Consider the following 23,915-nt stretch of genomic DNA (forward strand, 5'->3'; position numbering starts at 1 on the left):
TGGGGGGACACAATAAGCCCTTAACAGCATGTTTGGGGAAAAAACACTTAGTGGTACAATTTGACCAAGTGAACAGTTTTAAGAGGTGTTGTGGAAGATGAAAATAAGACCAGAGCTCAGATTATGGGTAGTGTTAAGGGCAGTCTAAGAATATGGATTTTTCTGATCAGCGGTAGTGGCTAATTGATTCATGTTTCTTCTTTCTATTAAAATAATTTTCTTTGTGCATTGTTTTAAACTGTTCTTTTGAACTTCCTAAGTTTTTTTTTTTCTTAAATGCCGAATCAATTGAACTGTGGACAGAACATGCATTATATGTCACTGACTCTCAGTATTTGTTGACATTTGTTTCTAATAGGTAATTTGAAATCTCAAGTCAATTAAGTTTGACACTTTATTTTTTTTAAAGAGTTTATTTTTTTATTTATAGAGAGAGGGGAAGGGAGGGAGAAAGAAAAGGAAGGAAATTATTAATGTGTAAGAAACATTGATAGGTTGCCTCTTGAATGTGCCCCAACCAGAGACTAGCCCACAACCCAGGCACGTGCTCTGACTGGGAACTGAACTGGCAACCTTTTGCTTTGTGGGATGACATTTCAACCAACTCCATACCAGTCAGGGCAACATTTTAAATATTATAATTGTAAAATACTCTTGAGGCAAGACTTCAGTGTTATGTTCATAACTCCAGTATTGAAAATCTGTGCTGGAGGGTTAGCATGAGTGATAAAATTTGACTCAAGATAATTGAAAAGAAAAGAGAAGTTCCTTGAAAACGACTTAGTCAGGCTGTCTGTATCAATTGTTGTAACTTCAGTAAAGATATCCTTCCCATATTCTTTTTTAGTTTGACGTAAGAATTCCATTTTAAGGAAAAACAGATGAGAGACTTCATTAGTTATATTTTTATTTTATAGAGCCGATGAAAAGAAGAACATGAACTGGAAGCAGCTTCCCAAAAAACCATGCAAAAACCTGCTTAGCACCTTGAAGAAATTGTATCCTCAGTTATCTTCAGGTAAATATGAGGAAAAAGGAATATTTTAATGAAAATTCTCCTTAAATTTAAACACAATTTTGCTATACTTAAAAGGAGTCTCATTACAAAATTCCAGTAAGAAGAAATTAATATTGTGGCTCATGACTTTTTAAGTGTGCCTTGTCTGCTTGAGCATTCCTGTTATCTCTTCCTAATGATCCCATTACATTAAGGGAGAGAGGAATTTCAGAAAGTCACAGGCTTTATTTTGACAATTTCCTTAAATGTTCAGTCATTATATATATTACATTATATATCAATATCATTTTCTCTTTTTTCTTTACTTGTCAGTTCACCGAAGAGCTCAAGAAGGTTCAGCAATTGAGATGACTCCCATTGAAGCAGATTTCTCCTGGCAAAAAAAGATGACCCAACTTGAGATGGAAATTCAAGAGGCATTTTTGCGCTTTATGGCGTCCATTTTAAAAGGATATAGAATATATCTCAGACCAATTACAGAGGCTCCTTCAAATAAAGCCACTGCTGCTGATTCATTGTTTGACCGACAGGGTGAGTGTTATTGAAAATACAAATACTTTCTATAGAAATGAAAAATACTTTCTTTTTGCTATTGCTACCAAATAATACTATTTAAACCCTTACAAATTTATATTAAAATATAATGAACTTTTGTCTATTTGTAATCTGGCTCTATGAATAGAATTTCTTATACTTTTTGTACCACATTTTTCCCTGAGAAATCTAAAGCTGAAGGGCTTTAATTATAAAAAGTCAAAGATGTTGCTTATATTTACGGTGCTACCTAGTTATTTTAGTGGAATGTGATTTGCGTTAGGTCTATCTTCAGCTTTGCATAAATTTTGGATGTACATATTCTTTGCTTTAAAATACTCCCTAACAATTAATTTTTGGAATAAAGCCACCAGTTTTTTAAATTTTTCCAAAAATATACCCTTGTTTCAGGGGAAACACTATACTCATCTTTTTTATTATTTGTTAGTTGAAAGAATTATAAAGCTTTTTTTTATTATTCAGCTACTCTTGTAACATATATATAGTAGCAACCTTACAGATTCATTAATATTTATATAAAATTATATTACATTTCTGTGCTTTTATTTAGCAGTGACTTTGAACAAAGTCTGTATTTTCCCAGTAATCCTTTTGTCTTTTACCATTTCTGCTTCAGAATAATTTACCTCTCAAATATTTAGCCACTACTTTCCAAATCCAACTAGGTATTATCTAGGGATATAAAGAAGTATAAAATCTAGCTCTATGGGATACTAAATGGAAAATAATCTAAAATGTTTTTTTCTAAATAGAGCAAGTATTCAAGAAAACAGATTTTAGACAATTCAGTGAGATATTCTAAAAACTCATAAAAATAGAAACATTCTTTCAAATGAATATTTTGGAAGACATTATAGAAGAAGAGCATGACTTGGAAGGATTAAGATAAATCGAGATGAACAGGAAAGGCTTTCTAAAAACAGTAGGCATTAAAAAGCAAATCTGAATTTGAATTTCTTTGCTGTTTATGAAACTTTTCTGGGGTTTTGTTTTCTCATTAATAAAATGGGGGTATACCTAGTTCATGCATGGTTGTGAAGATTAAATGAAAAAATGTATGTGGAGCAACTAGTAAAAATACAATATTCAGTACTTGTGATAACAGCTATTATTGTCAGTGGTATTAACAAAATGGAAGAAACCTCAAAAATCAAAGGAGAAAGATATGTGTGTTTGTTTGCCAGGTTTGACATAATAAAGTACCATAAATTGGGTGGCTTAAACAACAAAAATTTATTTTCTCACAGTCCTAGAAGCTACCTGGAAGGCCTCTCTCCTTGGATTGTGGATGGTTGTCTTTTCCCTATTCTTCACATAGTCTTCCTTCTCTGTGCCCAAATTACCTCTTTTTTTAAGGATACCAGTCACAGTTGATTTGAGTCCACTATACCTCATTTTGACTTGTTTCTTTAAAGGCGTTATCTGCAAATGCAGTCACATTCTGAAATACTAGGTGTTAAAACTTCAACAGGAGAATTTGGGGGGGACACAATAAGCCCTTAACAGCATGTTTGGGAAAAAACACTTAGTGGTACACTTTGACCAAGTGAACAGTTTTAAGAGGTGTTGTGGAAGATGAAAATAAGACCAGAGCTCAGATTACGGGTAGTGTTAAGGGCAGTCTTAAATGCCAGACTAAGAATATGGATTTTTCTGATCAGCGGTAGTGGCTAATTGATTCATCTCTGTAAGCAAGAGGCATTACTAATGAAATTTGGAAAGATAGATATTTAATTAGTGTCTGAGGCCTAAGGAGTTTGTGTTGGTAACAGGTTGACATTTGGTTGAATGCGGGATACAGACATTAGACACAGTAACAAATACTATTTACATTTTATTAAGTGTGTTGTGAAGGAAAGTATTGGGTCCAATGAGAGTGCTAGGTCAGGGAAAGTTTCCCTGTAGAAGGAACAATTAAGCTTGGGCCTGAAAAATGAGTAAGAATTAGCTCTTGGTTTTGGGATAACTTTTTTTTAGGGAATAGTTTCATAAACATGTATCAAATCATATAACCATCTTCCAACTTAAGCAATAGTAGCAGTCAACATTCTCCTATTTGTGTTTCAGCTATCTTGAATGGTCTTTCTCTAAATTCCAAATAGGACATCATTTCACCCATAAGTTGTGTTAATTATCTTTATAATTTTCTGAAATTATCTGTGCTTTTGGTTGTGTGTATCCTTATGGTGTTATTTACATATCTTCCATCATCTGTATTTCCTATAAACTTGTAGTTGGAGCAAGAGCCAATCATCCAATAGAAATATAATGTGAGCTACATATATAGTTTAGAACTTTTAATGGCCACAGTTAAAAAAAGGAGTAAGTGATAGGGGAAATTTTTTTTTTAATTTTATTTTAATTAAATGTATTGAGGTAGCACTGGTTAATAACATATAACTTTCAGTGTACAACTTTATAATGCAACATCTGTATACTCCATTGTGTGCTCACCACCCAGAATCTTTTTTTTGTCACCATATACTTGACCCTCTTTACCCTCTTTGTCCTCCTTTCATTCCTCTTCCCCTATGGTAACCATTATTCTGTTGTCTATATCTATGAGTTTTTGTTTGTTCATATGTTGATTTTTGTTTTATGTCCCACATATGAGTGAAATCTTGGTTCTTGTCGTTTTCCATTGGACTTACTGCACTTAGCGTGATACTCTCAAGATCAATCCACATTGTTGCATTTTAATAATCTTTTCTCCAATTTAATATACTTAAAATAGTATTATTTCAACACATATTCAAAATTTTTTAAATTTAATGAAATATTTTACATTCCTTTTTTTGTACTAAGTCTGAAATCAGCATGTATTTTATACTTACATCATATCTTACTTTGGACCAGCTGTGTGTCAAGAGCTAAATTACCACATGTGGGTAGTGGTTACTGAATTAAATAATACCGATCTAGTGCTTGATTAGATTTAGGTTCAATTTTCTTGGCAAGTAATGCCAAAATACTTGGTGCTCACTACTTCCTGTTTTGAGGTACATACAAGTCTGGCTGTCCCATATTTAGTGCTCTTAAGATTGATTAATGGGTTTAATTGCCACCCTCACTCATTTGTAATGGTTTCCCATCTACTTTTCATTTAATTGTTTCAGGAGCTTTTGCTGATAATTGCCCCTATCCATTAGAAGGAAAAAAAACCTTTACTATTTGTCAAGAATAATTATTTCTATTTTATGTAAGCATTTCTCAACTATTTTGTATTTCACTGGGTGCCACAGTATGTGAAATGGCAAAAGTGTCAAAGAAAGAAAGGCTGGAGAGAAAAGTGGCTCTAAAACCACGCTTCTAATGGCACACATGAGCCAGATCATGTAAGATCTTTCAGAACCAGTGAAGGACTTTAGTCTTTATTCTGAGAGTACTTGGAAGCCAGTAAAGGATATTTAAGTAGGTAATAGGATCAGATTTACATTTTTAAAAAAGATTTTATTTATTTCTGTTTTTAGAGAGAGGGGAAGGGAAAAAGAGAGGGAGAGAAACATCAATGTGTGGTCGCCTCTCATGTGCCCCTCAGTGGGGAACCTGGCCTGCAAACCAGGCATGTGCCCTGTCTGGGAATGGAACTCACAACTCTTTGGTTCGCAGGCCGGCACTCAGTCCACTGAGCCATAACAGCCAGGGCCACATTTACATTTTTAAATCTCTGTAGCTTCTATGCAGAGATTGAATTAAAGGCACCCGAAGTATGGATCTACTAATTTGTTGGTTAATGCATTGGTCCAAAGGATCAGTGGAAGTAACCTGGATTACCTGGTGATAGTATGAATAGAAGAATGATTTTTAGGAGGTAGAGTGGATAAAACTTGGTGATTGAATACAGGATGTAAGATAGAGGGAGATACCAAGAGCAACTTTGAGATATTTGTCTTTAACAACCAAGTTGAAGATTGTGCTCTTTATTGAGCAGGAAAACAGCAGAAGAGGGAGGATCTGATTATTTGTTAAGGAATGGTGGGGGTGTATTTTGTTTGTTTTTATGAAAGAGACTTGAGTATGCTGATAAGTAGCTAACAAAGAGGAAGAATTGTTCTGAGAATACTGAGGGGATGGAATTCCAGGCTGAGGTGGTGGGCTTGGCCTTAGGTAGGAGGCCTGGACATATCAGTTGTAAAAAGAAGGAAGGAATGAATGATAATAGAAAGAGTCAGATTTTGTAGTGAGATAATGAAGGTAGTTCTCATTTAATGATTTCCACTTTCTTTGCACTATAAGATATAATCAGAAATTGGAAATAGCTGTGAAAACACACGTAAAGGGTTTGCTGGTCAGGGATGAAGGTACAGTAGTGATTGTGATCCACCTAACTGTGGAACTTCTTTTTTCCCATTTAACTTGTGCTCAGACACACTGGTGCAGACCCAGAGAAAGCAGGCAGTACGTTCCTCTAGGGTTGGGTAATACTAGTTGGGTTTGATAAAAAAGACAAAGAGCGTAAGAATTTAGAGTGTTGACAGGAAGGTAATTGAAATGATGGGCATGAACATGGGATCACTATTAGATAGGTAGAAAAGTGAAAACATGAGGGCTTACTTAGGTAGAATGGAAAAGGGTAAGTGGATTGTAGATTTCAATGAGTCTATCAGCCTCCCCCCTCCAAAAAAAAAAAAAGAGCCTTGGTAGGAGTACTTAAGCAAGCAAACCAGAAAGATATGGGTAATGGTCAGAGAATAACATGTAAATTAGATATTTGGGAGGCTGAGCTATTTTTAATGATAGCAAGAACAGTCCAGAGAGCATATGTGTGACTTTATGTAGAAGTTGGTGGTTGAGATAGGACAGATCATTGAAAGTGTTGGATGGTTTGTGGTTGGTGTGTGTTGAAGAATGATGATATTAGGAGTTGGAGAAGAGAAGACTTTGAATTTGGTTCCCTGATCTTCGCTGAATGAAGGGGAGTGTCCCTAAAGTCAGTAGATGACTACAGTTGGTAGGGTAATGGGTAAAATAGCCAGATGCTTGAACTTTCAGTGAGCATAAACTTTTATAAGACTACATAGGAATAATTGGTGACATTGCAGAGGAAAGACATTGACACCTCTTGCTCGAGAATATGCAGAATATCAGAAATTTCTATTTGAGAGCTGTAGGGCTAGAGGTTTCTTATAAGAGATTCAGATTTCAGTGAAAAGGTTACTGGTATAAATTAAGCATTTTTGTGGTTGAATCAGGCAGAAGGAGCCATGGTTAGTAGAAGCTTCTATAGTGATATGTATAAAAAGACAACAATATAATATAATGTAGAAGTTTAAAATAGTGTTTAATATAACATCTAGATCCACTTTAAAATTTGAATTTAATTGTAATTTTGTTTTCCTTAGGATTTTTGAAAAGTCGAGATCGTGCCTATACAAAATTCTACACTCTTTTATCCAAAACACAGATTTTTATTCGATTCATTGAAGATTGTAGTTTTGTAAGTGATAAAGATACTGGATTGGCATTTTTTGATGACTGCATAGAAAAGGTAAAAGTTTGTCCTATATATCAATGTTAAGGAAAAACTAATAGTTTGACTACCTATATGTATAATCATCATCATCATCATCATTACTATTGGCCCAAATGATCTGAAGGAGACAACATTGGTGGGGGGGGGTGCGTGTGTGGACACACTCATGACTGTGGGCACATGTCTGTGCTGACATGTGCATGCAAGTGCATCATTCTGGGCTTAATATGAGTCATTTTCCTTGTGGTATCTAGTTCTACCATACATAGGTAATTTTTCTCTTTGAATCTAACTTTGTTTTTGTAACTATTAAATACTAAGAACATTTCATTGACCCTTCTAAATCTTACATTTTTAGATTTATATGGATAATGTAAGAAGATTTAGTAGTTTATTTAAAAAGTTTAGTTTTGTGGGTAATGGAGTCTTGTGTTATTTGTTTTAATGTCTTTCCAAATACTTTTGCTAATATATTTCTTTTGTCCTAATGGAGAATATTTGGAAATATGTTAAATTTTAAAACCTTACTCACGCATCCTAAGGAAGTTCAAGTTGACTCTTAACAGTCAATTGATGACTGACTGAGATTTTTTAAAAAAATTTTTTATAGAATTTTTATTCTTGCTGTGTGACTCTTGAGGCTGATAATTTATACAAACTATATATTATATAAAATTTGAGATTATATCCAAAAAAGGTAGAATATTATGATGCTGTATTTTTTTTATGGGCTCCTAATAATTCATATGCCTTAGAAAACTTGGTTAATTTTTCTTCCATTCTATCAGTGTGATCTCAAACTTCAGGGATACAATTAAAATTATTTAACATTTTAGTTTACTTATAAAATTGATAGTCCACTATCATCCGGTTATAGTGATGCTTAGATAATATCAGTCACTAATGCAGAGGTTTAATAATAATGAAATATTTGATTTGAGAAGCCTTCTTTTGTTTCTGAAGAAGGATTTGTGAAAAAACTAATCAAAATAAATTGTTTTCTATTTTAATAGCCATAGGAGAATGATACTTTAGCCTAATATATTACAATATAGGGTCCCAAAAATATATTGTGAAGTGTTTTGTATCTGCCTAGTATTAAATAAAAAAGATAATTTTTATATAAGAATTTAAGATAATCTCTATTAAATTCACAGTAGACATTTCCACTAAGAATTTGTTTGTTCTTTTCCAGTTGTTTCCTGATAAAGGCATGGAGAAAACAGATAAGGTATTTTTTTCTTAAAATTAAGTTCTGAAATTTCAGGAGTAGATCTTGCTTATATACAAATTAACTGGAAAAAATAATTATTTTCAGGTTGATTGTGATTCAACAGATGATACCAAATTAATAGAGCTAGATGATTCACAAAAAAGTGAGCACACTGTATTCATAATGCCACCAGAGCCGCCTCCTGATGATGGAAAGGACCTGTCACCAAAGTACAGGTAGCAGGAATTTTTTAAAGGAGTTCTTTGGGCATCACTTTAGTAATTTATTTTGATTGTTTCTGATTAATAGTAGTTACGTGTATTAATTATTTGTGAAGGTCATTTTCAAAATTTATTCAGTGAACTGCTGGAGATGAATATTTTATGTCACTGGGTAATGTAAATTTAGAATTGGATAGCCTTGTTGGAAGATAAGCCAGATTTGTTCACTGTTCACTGAAACATTTATCCATATTTTAATGTTTGAAAAATTTATTTACTTTTGTGAGGTTCCCCCTCCTTTTTGGGGGCTTTGTTGTTAGTATAAAGACTAAAATTCTCATGTTTAAGATGTCAGAGTAGACTTAAAAGTAGAGGGCCAAGAATCATTCTTTATTAAAATAAATTTAAAGAATAGGATTTGGATGGGAATCCTTTTTGAGAAATCAAATGTATTTGTTATTATTATAATTGTGATAATACAAAGTTTAATAAACTTAGAAAATGAAACAACAGAAAAAAGAAAATTAGCACTTCATTTTAGCACCAATACTTAGTCTGTTAACAATTGTGTGTGTATTTTTCCTGTCTTTTTGTGCATAAATTTGCATTTACTTTAAACAAATGGAGTTCATCCTGTACATATTCTTTGTAACCTGTGCTTGCCTTTAGTAGTCTGAACATATGTCTATGTCAAAAAATATTTTTGTGCCATATCATTTTGAATGACTACATTGCATGCATTTATTGCGATTTGTTTCATTAGTCTCCTGTGGATTTGTTTGTAGTTTTTTGCTATCTATATCTTTGTGTATATACACAGTTACTTCTTAGGCTGTATTCTTAAAAAAATATCTGGAGCAAAGGAAATATAAAATAACTGTCTTCTAAAAATATGGAAATACAGAATTAGTATATAATCTCAGAAGTACTGCATAAGAATGAAGAGCATATACCATAGAGATTGAGTGGCTTAACTGAGTACCATTTTGATTTCATATTAACGATAGAATTCTTTTCTACTTTGGTCTAATCTCTATACATTGGTATCCAGGTATTGACAAACAGGATAAATAGGGAAAGGCAGTATCTCCCAGAAGAAAATTGGCCAAAGGAACTAAGTAGGCATTTTCTGAGAAGAAATCCCAGTAGTAAATAATATGAAAATATATTAAGCTGCCATATACCTGGCTGGTATGGCTCAGTGGATTAAATGCTGTCCTGTAAACCAAAAGGTTGCTGGTCCAATTCCCAGTCAGGGCACATGCCTGGGTTGTGGGCCAGGTCCCCAGTTGGAAGTGTGCAAGAAGCAACCAATTGGTGTATCTCTTACACATCGATGATTCTCTCCCTCTCTTTTTCCCTCCCTTCCTCTCTCTCTAAGAATAAATAAATAAAATTGTTTAAAAAAGAAAATATATTAAGCTTTTCTAGCATTCAAAGAAATGCAAACCAAAATGATGATTAGAAGCATTTAAAAAATATTTATTATTTATTTTTAGAGAGAGGGGAAGGGAGGGAGAAAGAGAGGGAGAGAAATATCAATCTGTTGCATCTTGCACACACCCAGCCAGGACTGAACCTGCTACCCAGGCATGTGCCCTGACCGGGAATTGAACTGACTACCTTTTATTTTGTGGGACAGCACACAACCAAATTAGCCACACTGGTCAGGGCAGAAGCATTTACAATCTATCATATTGAGGATAATCTGTGCTATTAGAATGTATGTTAGATTGTATGCAAGTATTGCTTTTTTGGAAATAATTTGGTAGTAATTAAAATTTGATTCTCTTGATAAATATTGACCGTAGCAAACCCTGTTATTAGGTTATCCTGTTATTTCATTATCTTAAGAAATTAAGCAAAAGTATTCACAAAGATATATGTACAAAGATATTTAACTGCAAAAATTCAGAAATAATCTAAAAGTGTCCAAAAGTAAAGAATTGGTTAAATTATTGTATATCCCTAAAATAAAAATATTATAAATTTTTTTCCTTTTAGGTATCAGTCAGTGCAGAGTACTTTTATGAAGAAAAACAAAACTACAAATTATACTAAATATTTTTTGAAACATAAATTATCGTTGAACACATGGGTTCTTTTACAAGGGTTAATTCCTCTGTCAAGTAAGATACCAGGGTTTTCTGTTTTCTAGGGATTGGTTGAAAGTAACAAATAGGGTGGCGAGGAGCCAAAGTTTCTGTGTAGGTGGCCTGTGTATTTTATTCCTATATCATTTTACAGTTTTGAAAAAAAAATTCTGTAAGGATTTTGGGGCTAATATTGGGTACTATTAAGGTTTAGAAATAATCACCTAAATTCTGGAATAATATGACGAGGTAATGTATTTTAAATCAGCAGTTCTATTTTTGCTTTTTATTTTAGTTACAAATACTTTCCAAGACTGGACCTTAAGCTTTTTGACAGACCACAGGAGTTGAAACTTTGTTTTAGTAGACACCCTACTGGGAATAGCATTACAAACAGTCCAGCTCTCATGGCTAAGAGAACTAAACAGGTCAGATATTCTTTATCTAATACATGTTAATTTAAAATGTAAAATATGTATATGTGATATGCAGCTCATAGTTTAGAATTATCACCCACAGTAACCATTTGAAGACCCACTGTGGTTGATAATGAACTATATTTCTTGCAACCCTACTTATATTATAATGTTGAGGATGAAGTTTTTGCATGCTTATGTTTATGCTTTAGGAGAATCCTTGGGAACCAAATATATTTTAAAAATAATTTTGTTGAGATATCTTTGACATACATACAATTCACCCATTTAAAGTATATTCAATGGCTTTTTGTATATCCACAGGGTTGTGCGACCACCACCACAGTCAACTTTAGAGCATTTTTGTCTCCCCTAAAAGAAAGCTCTCACCCTTTAGCTATTAACTCCTAGGTTTTTCCTCCCATAGTCCTAGGCAACCCCTAGTCTATTTTCTGTCTTTATAGTTTTGTCGATGCTGAGCATTTCATATAAATGGAATTGTATAACATGTAGTCCTTTGTGACTGGCTTCTTTCACTTACAGTAATGTTTTTAAGGTTCATGAATGTTGCAACATATATCAGTACTTCATTTATTTTTATTTCTGAATAATATTCCATTTTCTTTGTCCATTTCATGGACATGTGAGTGGTTCCTACTTTTTGGCCACTATGCATAGTGCTGCTATGAATGTTTGTGTGGATGTTATGTTTTCATTTCTCTTGGGTATGTACATAGAAGGAGAATTGCTGTGTCATATGGTAACTCTATGTTTAAACCTTTTGAGAAAATGTCAAGACTGTTTTCCAAAGTGGCTACACCATTTTACATTCCCACCAGCAGCGTATGAGTGTTCCCAGGTTGACTACATCCTTGTCAGTTCTTTTTATTATCTTTTTTATTGCAGAATCTTAGTGGTTGTGAAGTGGTAGGTATCTCATTGTGTTTTTGGCTTGCATTTCCCTCGTGATTAATGTAAATATATTTTATACTGCATACTACATTCTAAAGGGAGTTCAAGTGAGTTAAGTCAGGACAACCTAGACATCTTGCTTTAATACCGTACCTGATTTAAATGTGAAGAGTTAAGCTATAGTTAAGTGTGAATTAAAATCAGACATCGTTTATGTATATGCTGACATTTTGGGGGTCTACAAAACATGGAAAATTTCAGAATGAAATTCTTAGTTCAGGTTTTACCTATTCATGTCCAGTCCCCCAAATCTGAGAGGTAATCCGAGGTGTTCCTTAAATTCATACAGTACACATTTTTCTCAGTGTTGTCTGAAGAGAAATTTTTTTTATATCCTTGCCAGCTTACTAAAGGCAAGTTTTTAAAGTGGGAGAATTTTGTTACTAAGTGTTTAAATCTCATTTTCATCACCATTTTTTCCCACCAGCTAGCTGGAAAAGGAAAGGAACTGTATTTTCAAATCTATCTTTAAGTCTTACAAAAATAGATCACAAGAAAAATTAATACATCAGCATATTTTTATTTAGAACACATCCCAGTAGATAGATATTTCATGCAAACCACACTATAGCAGTTTGACATATTTGGAAGGCTCTGTAGTTTCTGGGAGTATGTATAGTTTGGTAAAGCTCAGCAGGTGATTTTGATACCTATCCTCTCTTCCACCTAAATCAGAATGAAAATCAGAAGTTGAAAACATTACTATTGAACAGTGAGGTAGGAAGGTCTATGCTCTTTCTCAGACTGTGCTGTCTTCAAAGGAGTAAGTCTTTTTATGTAATCAGTTAGTGAAGAAAGAATTAACACAGACTGTCGTGAGGGAGGGTAAAGCGAAAATCTTGGCAAGAAATAGCCTAGGCGGTCTTAACTTTTAGTAGGGAGAAGAGTGAGAAGATTCATTTTTTAGGAATGACATTGAAGAACTCGTAAGTTATGAATGGTTAAATCCCCTTTCATCCTTCAAACATATGAGTGCAAAACATATGTGAAGGTCACCGAATAATCATTATATTATAAAAATATGAATGATCTCTGCTTTGAAGGAATTTTTTGTCTTATTAGGAGATGCATGCTTGCTACAGTACAATATATAGTGCTTCTGTAGGTGAATTTTGAAAGAACCATGTGGCGCTAAGTAGGAAGCCACTCACCAAAGTAAAACTATGAAATGCTTGATTTTAGAGTCAAATTTTACACTAAATTCTTTTTTCTCTTCCTCACTTTTTGCTTTCCTTATCCTAATGAATTTTTGTAAATACCATGTTTTATGTATTCTCTTTCTAGGAGATAAAAACAGCTCATAAGTTGGCGAAGAGATGTTATGCAAACCCACCACAATGGGCCAAGTGCCTCTTCAGTCATTGTTACAGTTTATGGTTTATTTGTCTCCCAGCCTATGTTAGAGTTTCTCATCCTAAGGTCAGAACACTTCAGCAGGCATATGATGTCCTTATTAAGATGAGGAAAACAGATGTGGATCCACTAGATGAGGCAAGTATAACAAATTGAGAATGTTACTAAGATAAATTTTATTTTTGTAATTTTAAGAATATTTATGTCTCATTTGCTATAAAGTATCCGCAGGTATTTTCATTAAATAGGAAGGGTAAGAACATTTACTCTGTTTCATAGAATGAATTCTTGTTTTTTACTTTTATATTTCTGAACATATTTATTTTAAAGATACTGCTTTGGAATGAAGCTGAGACTTCTTACTTAGACCAGATTGTTTGTCCTTGTTAAATAAAAAATAACATTGATTTTATTTTATTCTTGATAAAACTTTGTTAGGGAGCATATAGGGAATAGGATTTTCGTAAGTGACTTTCTGCATAGGACGTATGTCCTAGGGTGAGTTGTAAAACAAACTGTTTTTCGGATTTTGTATCTGAAATGTAGATTCTAGTTTCTCGATCTTGGCACTACTGACATTTTGGCTCACATAATTATTTATGTGGTCATGGTTGGATGTTTAGCAGCATCCCTGACCTCTACCCACTAGATGCCAGTAGCAACCCCCACTTCTGTGCCAATCAAAACTATCCCCCGACATTGAAGTGACTCCTGGAGGACAAAATTGCCCCACTAATGTACATAATAATAGTACTTTCCTCATAAGTTTGAGGGTTAAATCAGTTAATGTAGCATACCTAGAATAGTACCTGGCTTGTAGATAGTAAGCACTGAGCGAATAATGTGTTAAATGTTTCATATTACCTCTCTTAAGACTCAGAACCATTCAGAGAGATTGTGATATGGCTTCAAGATGTGACTTCAAAACTGAGTCACTTATTTAGTCTGTCTCTTTGCTGTGTTTTTCCTTTGAAATTATATTTAGTGTTAAAACAATTACAAATGAAATATAGAATCAGATTAGAATTAAACTGAAATTGAAGTAAAAATTTAGAGTAATGATGTCTGGGGAAAGGAAAGAACACAAGGATAGAACACAAGTGGGATTGAAAAGAGCACATTCTAGGCTTCAGCAATAACTATAATATTTTTCTTTAAAATGGATCTGAAACTAATACAGCATTTACAAAATGATTTGATAATGCTATGGGAACACTGAAACTCATTTTTCTCTAAGTATTGTTTGTGTATTATAAAAGCTTTGAAAATAAGGTATAAAAAATACTAATACCATTTTCATATTTGATTACATTTCCTCTCATCTGATGTTTATAAAACTATTTGGAAATTAAGAGTACACTGGTACCTCGGTACTTGTCGTTAATTTATTCCAGAACTTGAGATGAGTACTGCACAATGAAGCATTTTCTCTTGCGGGACCGCATCGTGACTCATGCAAGTTCTAGCAAGTGTGAGGAGGCCCGAGCAAGTGCCAAGTGCTGAAACACTTTTTTTCTTGTCAAAATGTGCTGAGTACAGAGTTTGATGAGTTCTGAAGTCTACGAGTACAGAAGTATGGCTGTACTTGATCAGAATCAGTGCTTTGTACTTCATACATTTTAGTGTTTAAAAAAATTATTCTGGTAATTTTTATAAAGTGTATTAGAGTATGCTGTATGAGAGAGCAGGTGTTGATTATGTTACTGTACTCTAAATTGAAAGCACAGTACCGGATTATTTCTTTGATAAGTTATAAGTTCATGAGACATACCACAAATTGCCTGAAAATTATTTTCCTCCAGAGGTATTGAAGTTCTAAGTTAGTCTCTGGTATAGATAATTACATTCTCTTGTTTTCTAACATGCAGTAATTAGAACTGGTAAGCTAAGAAACTTTTTCTGACTATTTATCCAATAAACACCATGATATCAAGGTTAATTTCTCCTATTTCTACATCTAGCAAGTCATGTCAAGAGATTTTTGTGGTGTGCTGAAGTAATTGCACTTCTACTACTGGAAGAAAGAAATGTTTGTTTACTATTTAAGAATCATATTTGCTAGGTATATTTGGTGCATTTTATCTGTTTTTGATTATACATAGAACAGAACATTATGTACGTTATTACCTATGGCATTCCCAACCAACTCTGTGATGTAGTTTGTATATTAGCTACATTTTAAAAAGAAAGAAATTTGAAACTTAGATGAATTGACACACACATAGGCCACCCAGCAAGTAAGTGTTTTCATACTCAGGTCCACATTCCAATAGAACCCACTGTTTCATTTATATGCTTAATGGTTTAATTTGACTGCTTTGTATTCTACATTTTATGTTTGTAAAAATTGTAATAAACTAGATTTTAAGATAAAACTTTAGAAGACCCAGAAATAGCATACGCCATTTAGTCTGACTTAAAATGCATAATGCATTTTGCTTTTTAATACTATTTACTGAATTTTTAATGAAAATGAAATATTTTTCATCATACTTATTTCTATATTGCCTCATCAGTCTAACAGATATTGTTGAGTAACAAACCACCCCAGAACTTACGAGCTTAAAACAGCTATTTTATTAAGTCTTTATTTGCTGAGAATCTGGGAACGATTCTGGGTGATTTTTCTGCTCCACATTGCATTAACTGGAATTGCTTGATTATAGCCAGTTGCTCCCTGGTCTAGTCTGGAAATTCAAAGATAGCCTAACTTAAAGGCAGGAAAGTTACCTTGGCAAAGTTGACTGGAAGGCAGGGCTCAGGTGGGACCATCTCCATATGGTATTTGGGCTTTTTCCATTGTAGCTTAGAGTTCCAAGAGCAAGGAAGTATTGTAGAAACTGGCAGTTTCTTAGGCCTGGAGCCTGGAAACTGGTGCAGTGTCACTTCACCCGAATTCTCTTGGTCATGCAACAGAATTAAGCCCTTCCCCCTCAGTTCAAGGAGAGGGACATGGACCTTTCAGTGTGAGGAGCAGCAGAGTTGGTCACCATTTTTTATCTTCCTCAGACATCCAAAGGATATCACGTTGTTGGCAACACAATATTGCAATTGGAAAATTATATCCCTGGTGTTACTACTATTTATGTAGTTTGGTGCTTGGCTTTTATACAAGTAAACCTGAAAGGTTGGGGGAACACTCTGCAGACTTCATAATATATTCATCATCTAGAATAATTTTAGAAAATTCAGATTAATCCCAATTTGATATAGAAAGTGATTTTCTTGAATAGGACTCTTAAGATATTTTAGTATAACTTCAACCTAAAACTGAGGTGCTCTAGAAAGTTTGTAACATGGGATCTTGCCTATGTTTGAATTGGCTGTAATTGTTATAAGTGTGTGTGTTATGATTAGCTTAGTTCTACGTCCCTGTGGCTTTTTGGAGGTGCACAAACTGTTTACCCCCTCTTTTATGTGACAACTCTTCGGATATTTGAAATACCCTCTTGTGTCACATTTTTCTTCATAGATCTTATCTAGTTCCTTCAGTTTTTCCTAATTCATGTAGTTTCATAAAATATCTTTAACCTGGTCCTTTATAGAGATCCTCTAACAGTTTCTGCTCCTCCTCTTGCTCCTAAATTATACTCTGCATTTCTAGCTTCATAGTACTCATCTTTATGATCCTCTACCTCGTCAGATCTCTTTTCACATTTCATTTCTTCTGTTCCTTTGAATATAAGTTCCTTCCTCATATCTTTTTACTTTATCCTTTAATGGAAAGATAGCTTGCCTATTTCTGTCAACAGTTGTTAAGCAAGTCTGACACAAGCAGAGCATATTTTGAGTCCCAGCAAGAGTATCTTCTATATGTATATTTCTTTATTTGCCTCATGAACTTTTGTGCCATCTTCACACAGGGGATACACTGATCTTCTCTGTATCTTTTTAAGTTTGGTATATGTGCTACTTGAAGCAAGCACTGCATATTCTCAGAATAAACTATTTATTTATTATAAATAAGTCTGTGGCTGCCCTGTTACTATTTCTATAAATGATCTCTTAGTCAGGGATCATTGAAATTCCTGTTTCATTCTTCACGTTTTCTACCATTGTCTTCTAATATGTGAGATTGTACCTTTTAGGAGTACCCGGTTGACTTGTCCTCTTATGATCAAATCTAGCCCCCCTTCATAAATATATATCCTCAGAAAAGCCTTTGCTAATTATATTACAGTGTTTTTAACCTTTTTTTCACATATTTTTAAAGACCTGGGTTTACAAATTCTTTTTTTGTTATAGGATCCTATAAAATGCTGTCTTTAATTCCTTTGATATAGAATATAAAACATGATTTAGGAGTGAGCTATTTTAATTATACTTGATTTTAAAAATGGATTTCTTCTCAAATTATGGAGAATAATAGTCATTCTCTGTGTATAAACTTAGTTACTGAAACAAATGGCAAATGTGGCTTACATGCAATAGTTAATCATGCTGGTACTTCCATTAATGAATAGACTTTACAAATAATTTAACAAGACTCGAACCACAAGAAATGAGAAAATAGTGTGTAATAACTTTGAGAAGGACTGGGTAAATCATTAAAAAATTTCTACAAGACTTCTGGTCAAGATGACAGCATAGGTAAACATCGCTTGCCTCCTCACACAACCACATCAAAATTACAACTAAAATAATAGAACAACCACCACTCAAAACTCTCAGAAATCGAGTTGAATGGAAGTCTGACAACTATGGAATTAAAGAAACCTCATACATACAGACCGGTAGGAGGAGCAGAGAAGTGGAATAGGCTGGTTCCATATTTGCCTATTTGTGGTAGATAAAAATTCAGAAGGGATATCCGTGCAATGAGAAGTCCCAGCCCCCACCCCAGGGTTCCAGTTCTAGGAAGATAAGTCCCCTTAACTTCTGGCTGCAAAAACCAGCAGGGATTGAGTCAGTGGAAAAATCTTCTGGAGTCCCAAGCAGTTCCTTTTGACCCACACATGGACTTACTCAGACTCACTCTCTCTGAGCTCCAGCACTGGGGTAGCAGCTTGAAAGGCTGGCATAAAGGGAGGAACTGAAATGTGTGGCATCAAGACAAGAGCTGGGTGACAGCTTTCTCCCAGACAGAAATGTGGGCAAAGGCCATTGTCCCTTTTCTGAGCTCTCAGAGCCACAGAGCTAGTGGGCTGGTGCCATACCTGAGACTCCATCAACCTAACACTGTTTGCCCTTCCCTGAAGATCCCCTGAGACACTCTCCCACCCAGTTTATGGGCCCACTCAAATTGTTACCATGACTTTTCCAAATGAATGGCTAGTCTTGACTCATACTTCATAATTTCCTAAATCCTATCAAACAAGCAACAGTTGGCCTCAGCAAGCCCCTGGTTCCCGTACCTCTTGCTAAGTGGCCCCAGGCCGAGCACTAGCAGCAGCCAGCCTAGATTCACAGCTTGGGCCTGGGAACCTACAAGCCCAGCACAAGTAGCAGCCATCTCAGATTGCTTTATAGCTCATGCAGGGTGGCCCTGAGCAGAACACAGGTGGGGACTGACCTTTGCCTGTACCACCCAGTGGACAGCTGGACAGCTACAGACAACGTCTGAGCACTACCACCCTGCCCTTGCACAGCTAATCCTCCATGGAGGGCAGAGGTTGGTAGTCAATGGTTACAGCCCATCACTGCAGCTGCCTGGCCTGGGTAAATCCCTCCCATTGATCTGCCAACAGCAGTCAAGGCTCAACTACAAGAGGAGGGTGTACTCAGCCCATATGGTGGGCACACCTCAAGTATCCAGCTTGGGTGATAGGGGTGGGTGTGCCACTGGACCCTACAGGACACCTACTTCATTAGGGCACACTACCAAGACAGGGACTTATAGGAGGTCTACCTAATACATGGAAAGAAACACAGGGAGGCTCCCAAAATGAGGAGACAAAAAAACATGGCCCAAATGAAAGAACAGAGCAAACTCTAGAACAAGAGCTAAACAGAGATAAGCAATCTATCAGATGCAGAGTTTAAAACTCTGGTTATAAGAAAGCTCAAGGAACTTAGTGAGGACCTCAACAGCATAAAAAAGATCCAGTCAGAAATAAGGATACACTAATAGAAATGATGAACAATTTACAGGGAAACAACAGTAGAGTGAATGAAGCCAAGAATCCAATCAGTGATTTGGAACATACTGAAGCATAAAACAACCAATCAGAACAAGAAGAAGAAAATGCAAAAAAAAAAAAAAAAGGGGGGGATAGTGTAAGCAGCATCTTAGCAACTTCAGGTGTTTCAGTATTCACATCGTAGGGGTGCCTGCCAGAAGGAGAAGAGAAAAAGGAAGAAATCAGAAATCTATTTGAAAGAATAATGAAAGAAAACTTCCCTAATTTGGTGAAGGCAGTAGACATGCAAATCCAGGAAGCACACAGGGTCCCAAACAAGATGGATGCAAAGAGGTCCGCTCCAACACACATCATAATTAAAATGCGGAAGGTTAAAGATAAAGAGAGAAATCATAAAAGTGGCAAAAGAAAAGCAGTTGGTTACCTACAAGGGAGTTCCATGAGACTGTCAGCTGATTTATCAGAAGAAACTTTGCAGGCTAGAAGGGATTGATGAGAAATATTCAAAGTCGTGAGAAGCAGGGACCTACAGCTAGGATTCCTCTACTCAGTAAAGCTATCATTTAGAATCAAAGGACAGATAAAGAACTTCCCAGACCAAAAAAAAACTAAAGGAGTTCATCATCACCAAAACATTATTATATGAAATGTTAAAGGGACTTATTTAAGAAAAAGAAGATCCAAACTATGAACAATAAAGTGGCAAAAATACATATCAACAATTGAATCTTAAAAACTAAGCAAACAAAAAGAACAGAGACAGAATCACGGATATAGAGAATGTTTTGATGGTTGCCGACAGGATGGGCTGTGGGGGTGTAGGTGAAGAGGTGAGGGGATTAAGAAGTACAAATAGGTAGTTAGAGAATAACAATGGGGATGCGAAGTACTGTATAGGAAATGGAATAGCCAAAGAAGTTGTGTGCGTGACCCATGGACATGAACAGTGGTATGGGGACTGCCTGAGTAAGAGGTGCTGGGTGGACGGGGACAAAGAGGGGAAAATTGGGACAACTGTAATAACATAATCAATAAAATATAATTAAAAAAGAAATCTCTGCAAGTTATAGATGGACTATGTACTAAGTAATACTTTGATGTTATGTTTTTGTTAGGTGTGCTATCGAGTAGTAATGCAGCTTTGTGGACTTTGGGGTCATCCTGTTTTAGCAGTGAGAGTCTTATTTGAAATGAAAACTGCTAACATAAAACCAAATGCTATTACTTATGGTTATTATAATAAGGTAAGTAGAACTGACATTGGGCAGTATATGCTGCTTATCAAGATTGATAATTTTTTATACCTTCTTTTAGAGGTTTTGTGGTTTAATCCTTGTATATGTATTATACAAGTATATGCATGTATATTTTTTAAATCAAACATTTGTACTAATCATTACCTTTACCTTTATTTTACCTTAGGTAGTTTTGGAGAGCCCATGGCCTAGCAGTACCCGCAGTGGTATCTTCTTATGGACGAAGGTACGGAATGTGGTCCATGGCTTGGCACAATTTAGGCAGCCGCTTAAAAAGACCATGCAAAAGTCACAGGTCTCCTCAATATCAGGTAATACATGTAATTGGAAAGATATTTTCTTGCTGAACCATAAACTTTATAGGTAGAATTTAAATTATATGAAGTAGGAAACTTAAATTTTGGTTGATATTTTTATATACAAATAAAGACAGATAATACTTTAGTTCAAAATTCCACCCCCCTCCCGACATACTTAGAAAGTATTCTACAACTTTAAATGAACGGTGGGTCATTGATGTTTGCTTTTATAGATTATCAGTGCATGAATTATTGAACTACTGTTGTCCTTATCTTTAGCTCCTCAGAATGCCACAGGTGGAAGTGATGGGGACACGGTGAGCCACGGTAGCGTGGATAGTTCTAATGATGCTAACAATGGGGAGCACACAGTCTTCGTCAGAGATTTAATCAGGCTTGATTCCATTGATAATCAATCTAGCACAGGTACTAAATCTGGATTTTACTAACCCTTCATTTACTCTCCTGTTATGTCTTTCCTTTGTTAAAAAGATTTTCCGCCCCTCTCAACTTTGTCAATATGAGTACTTTAAAAATACTATCTATAAGTAAAGGAAGAAATTACACCTTTGATTGCTGCTCACTTCTCTTTATTTCCTGTAGTTACCTTTTGCTGTGCAAAAGGCTCTAGCATGGAACTTCTTTGTATTTATTCATCATTCATTTGTGAAAGTGTATGATGTAATTGTTAGGAAACAATGAGCTGAGGAACTTGAATATTAGTAACAACTTGTAAATCTTTTCTTTTTCATGAAGTTGGAAATATTTATTAAAGATTTGAGATTATGAATATTAAAGAGGTAAGAAAATAAGTTACACATGATGAGAAAAAGTACTCTCTGCATAGTCATTAACTTAAATGACAGTTTTGAAAATCTGAGAAATTACGGAAGCTACTTTTACATACAAAACTATGGGCATGATCTCTTTCCTCTGAAGGTAGAACTAAGTATAATTAAAAGGAGCACATTGAGCAGATATGCGTGTGTTGCACATCCTTCTTGTTTGTTTTTCTTTTTTGTTGTTAATATCTCAGGCTTTTCTTTAAAAGAATTCAGAATCTAATTCCTGTGCTTCATCTGATGAACTTGTCTCAATGACTGAAGTTTCCTTTTCTCTGCTCTTTGTTGCTCTGCTTCTTGCTCTGTGCTGTTGCTTGGTGCTGCATTTGTCCTTGGCTGTCATGGTATGGGGGTGCAGACAGACTTGTATGACGTGAAGCTATGGATACACGTGTGCATTAATTCTACCCTTGAATGTTAACCACCTCAGGTAATTTCCCATTTATTAGGTTAAATTTTGCTGACATGCAAGGGTGGGGGAGAAGAGACCTTTTATTGTATTTTAAGTCTTGTTAGCAGTTAAAGACAATTATAGTTTTCTCGGCTTTCTCTCCTTCAGATAAGTGTAATCATGTTCTACTGAAAATATTCAACTAACATTTGATGATCAGCTTGCAAGCATGTTTGTTAACTTACTTGAAAATATACCATACATTACTGTAATTCTTATTTTGAGGTTTGTTTATAGCATTATCATGTTAAATAGTTTTATAGGCATTAAAGATTTCAGGGTTCTATCTGTTGAGGTGGTTTTTTTCTTGCTAAAACTGATCTAAATTCTTAAACTAAAAACTACCCCCATAATTACAGAAGCATGTATAAAATCATTGAAAGTCAACATAAGGCTAATTACAATTCTGATTGTGAACTACCTTTCTTTTATCAAATAGTTTTTATCAGCCTTTAATATTAAAGACATCTTATTTCCTCCTGTATTTTTTCTAATACTTAGAAATGAAATGGATTTCAATTATGAAATGGCAAGAAGATAATTTTGTGGCATGAAGCGATTTCCATAGGAATAATAATAATAATAATAATACTCTTCTTATCCCTCTAGATTTTAAAACTTGTCTTGTTTGATTGAAAAAAAGTGATCTAGTAGTCCTGGGTAATTTACATAAAGATTCCAGTAGTTGGAGAGTTGGGGAAGAAACTTCAGATCCCTTTTCCATATATTTCTTTTCAGTTGCACTTCAAATGGCTGAAGCTCCAGTACTGAATTTACAGTGATTATATATCTGTATAGAGTTTCTGGTGATGTCATTTGATACCTTTGGAGGCTTGTAGCCCAGATACTTAAGTTACTTTTTTCATTAAGGATTATCGTGTAGAATCTTTCCACTTAATACCTGATACTGAGTCACTTAGCTTGTTGGGGAGCATATCTGGGTTTAATCAGTTTACTCAGTTTCCAGTCTAGTGTCCTTTCATGGCACCACAATGCTTTAACCTTTCTGAGGAGGGACTGCAAAAATGTGACTGAAGTTAGTCATTCTAACTAGCAGCATTTAAAGAAGCTTAGTGTGTTTATTATATGTATGACAAATCCAACACTTGAGTGACAATGTAACAAGTGGTGGTAGAAAGTATAACACACTGTATTTTTTATTTTATGTGTTTTTTTTAATAGCTTATTTTTATTGTATTTCTTCCATTACCATTTATCCCCCTTATACCCTCTTACAACCTCCAGCCCCCAATCCCCAACAATCACCACACTGTGTCTGTGTCCATGAGGTCTTTTTCTATTTTTTTGCTTGATCCCTCCACCTCCAACATCCCCGCCCCCCCAAGGTATTTTTATGTGTTTTCATTGATGTGCTTTATAAAAGGATTGCCTAGAAACTTGTCTTAGTTTTGGTTTTAAATGATACAAGTTTAAAGCCAAAATAGACTTAACAAACTTCATTTTGAAATAATTTCATACTTGCAAGAATACTATAGAGAACTCTTGAATAACTTTTATTTAGATTCACTCACTGTTAGTTTGCCACATTTGCTTTATTGTTTTCTTTCTATACACATATACACATAATTATTTTCTCTAAATCATGTGAGAGCAGGTTGCATATATCTTGCCCTGTTACCTCTTAATACACTCGTGATATTTTGTCTTACATA

At 34.7% G+C, this 23,915-nt stretch overlaps 1 protein-coding gene and 1 non-coding gene across 6 annotated transcripts in view; one reads left to right on the forward strand and one right to left on the reverse strand.

Annotated features, from left to right (window-relative positions):
• Positions 1 to 23,915, forward strand: part of DENND4C (DENN domain containing 4C) — a 132,885-nt gene that overhangs the window by 71,486 nt on the left and 37,484 nt on the right. For 4 of the 5 annotated variants that reach the window (XM_054583196.1, XM_054583195.1, XM_054583198.1 and 1 more), the window contains 10 exons: positions 918 to 1,018; positions 1,331 to 1,549; positions 6,916 to 7,061; positions 8,242 to 8,277; positions 8,365 to 8,495; positions 10,869 to 11,001; positions 13,246 to 13,452; positions 20,510 to 20,638; positions 20,817 to 20,961; positions 21,229 to 21,375. In XM_054583196.1, coding sequence (XP_054439171.1) covers positions 918 to 1,018; positions 1,331 to 1,549; positions 6,916 to 7,061; positions 8,242 to 8,277; positions 8,365 to 8,495; positions 10,869 to 11,001; positions 13,246 to 13,452; positions 20,510 to 20,638; positions 20,817 to 20,961; positions 21,229 to 21,375 — 1,394 coding nt within the window. The remainder of the gene's footprint in view (positions 1 to 917; positions 1,019 to 1,330; positions 1,550 to 6,915; positions 7,062 to 8,241; positions 8,278 to 8,364; positions 8,496 to 10,868; positions 11,002 to 13,245; positions 13,453 to 20,509; positions 20,639 to 20,816; positions 20,962 to 21,228; positions 21,376 to 23,915) is intronic. The other variant, XM_054583197.1, reaches the window with a different exon arrangement.
• Positions 17,133 to 17,240, reverse strand: LOC129078527 (U6 spliceosomal RNA). Its single transcript, XR_008529977.1, has one exon. It is a non-coding gene; the product is annotated as a U6 spliceosomal RNA (small nuclear RNA).

This window comes from Pteronotus mesoamericanus, unplaced genomic scaffold (genome assembly GCF_021234165.1).
Source record: "Pteronotus mesoamericanus isolate MK-2021 breed Mesoamerican mustached bat unplaced genomic scaffold, CSHL_Meso_final contig_73, whole genome shotgun sequence".
In the NCBI taxonomy this organism is placed as follows: Eukaryota; Metazoa; Chordata; class Mammalia; order Chiroptera; family Mormoopidae; genus Pteronotus; species Pteronotus mesoamericanus.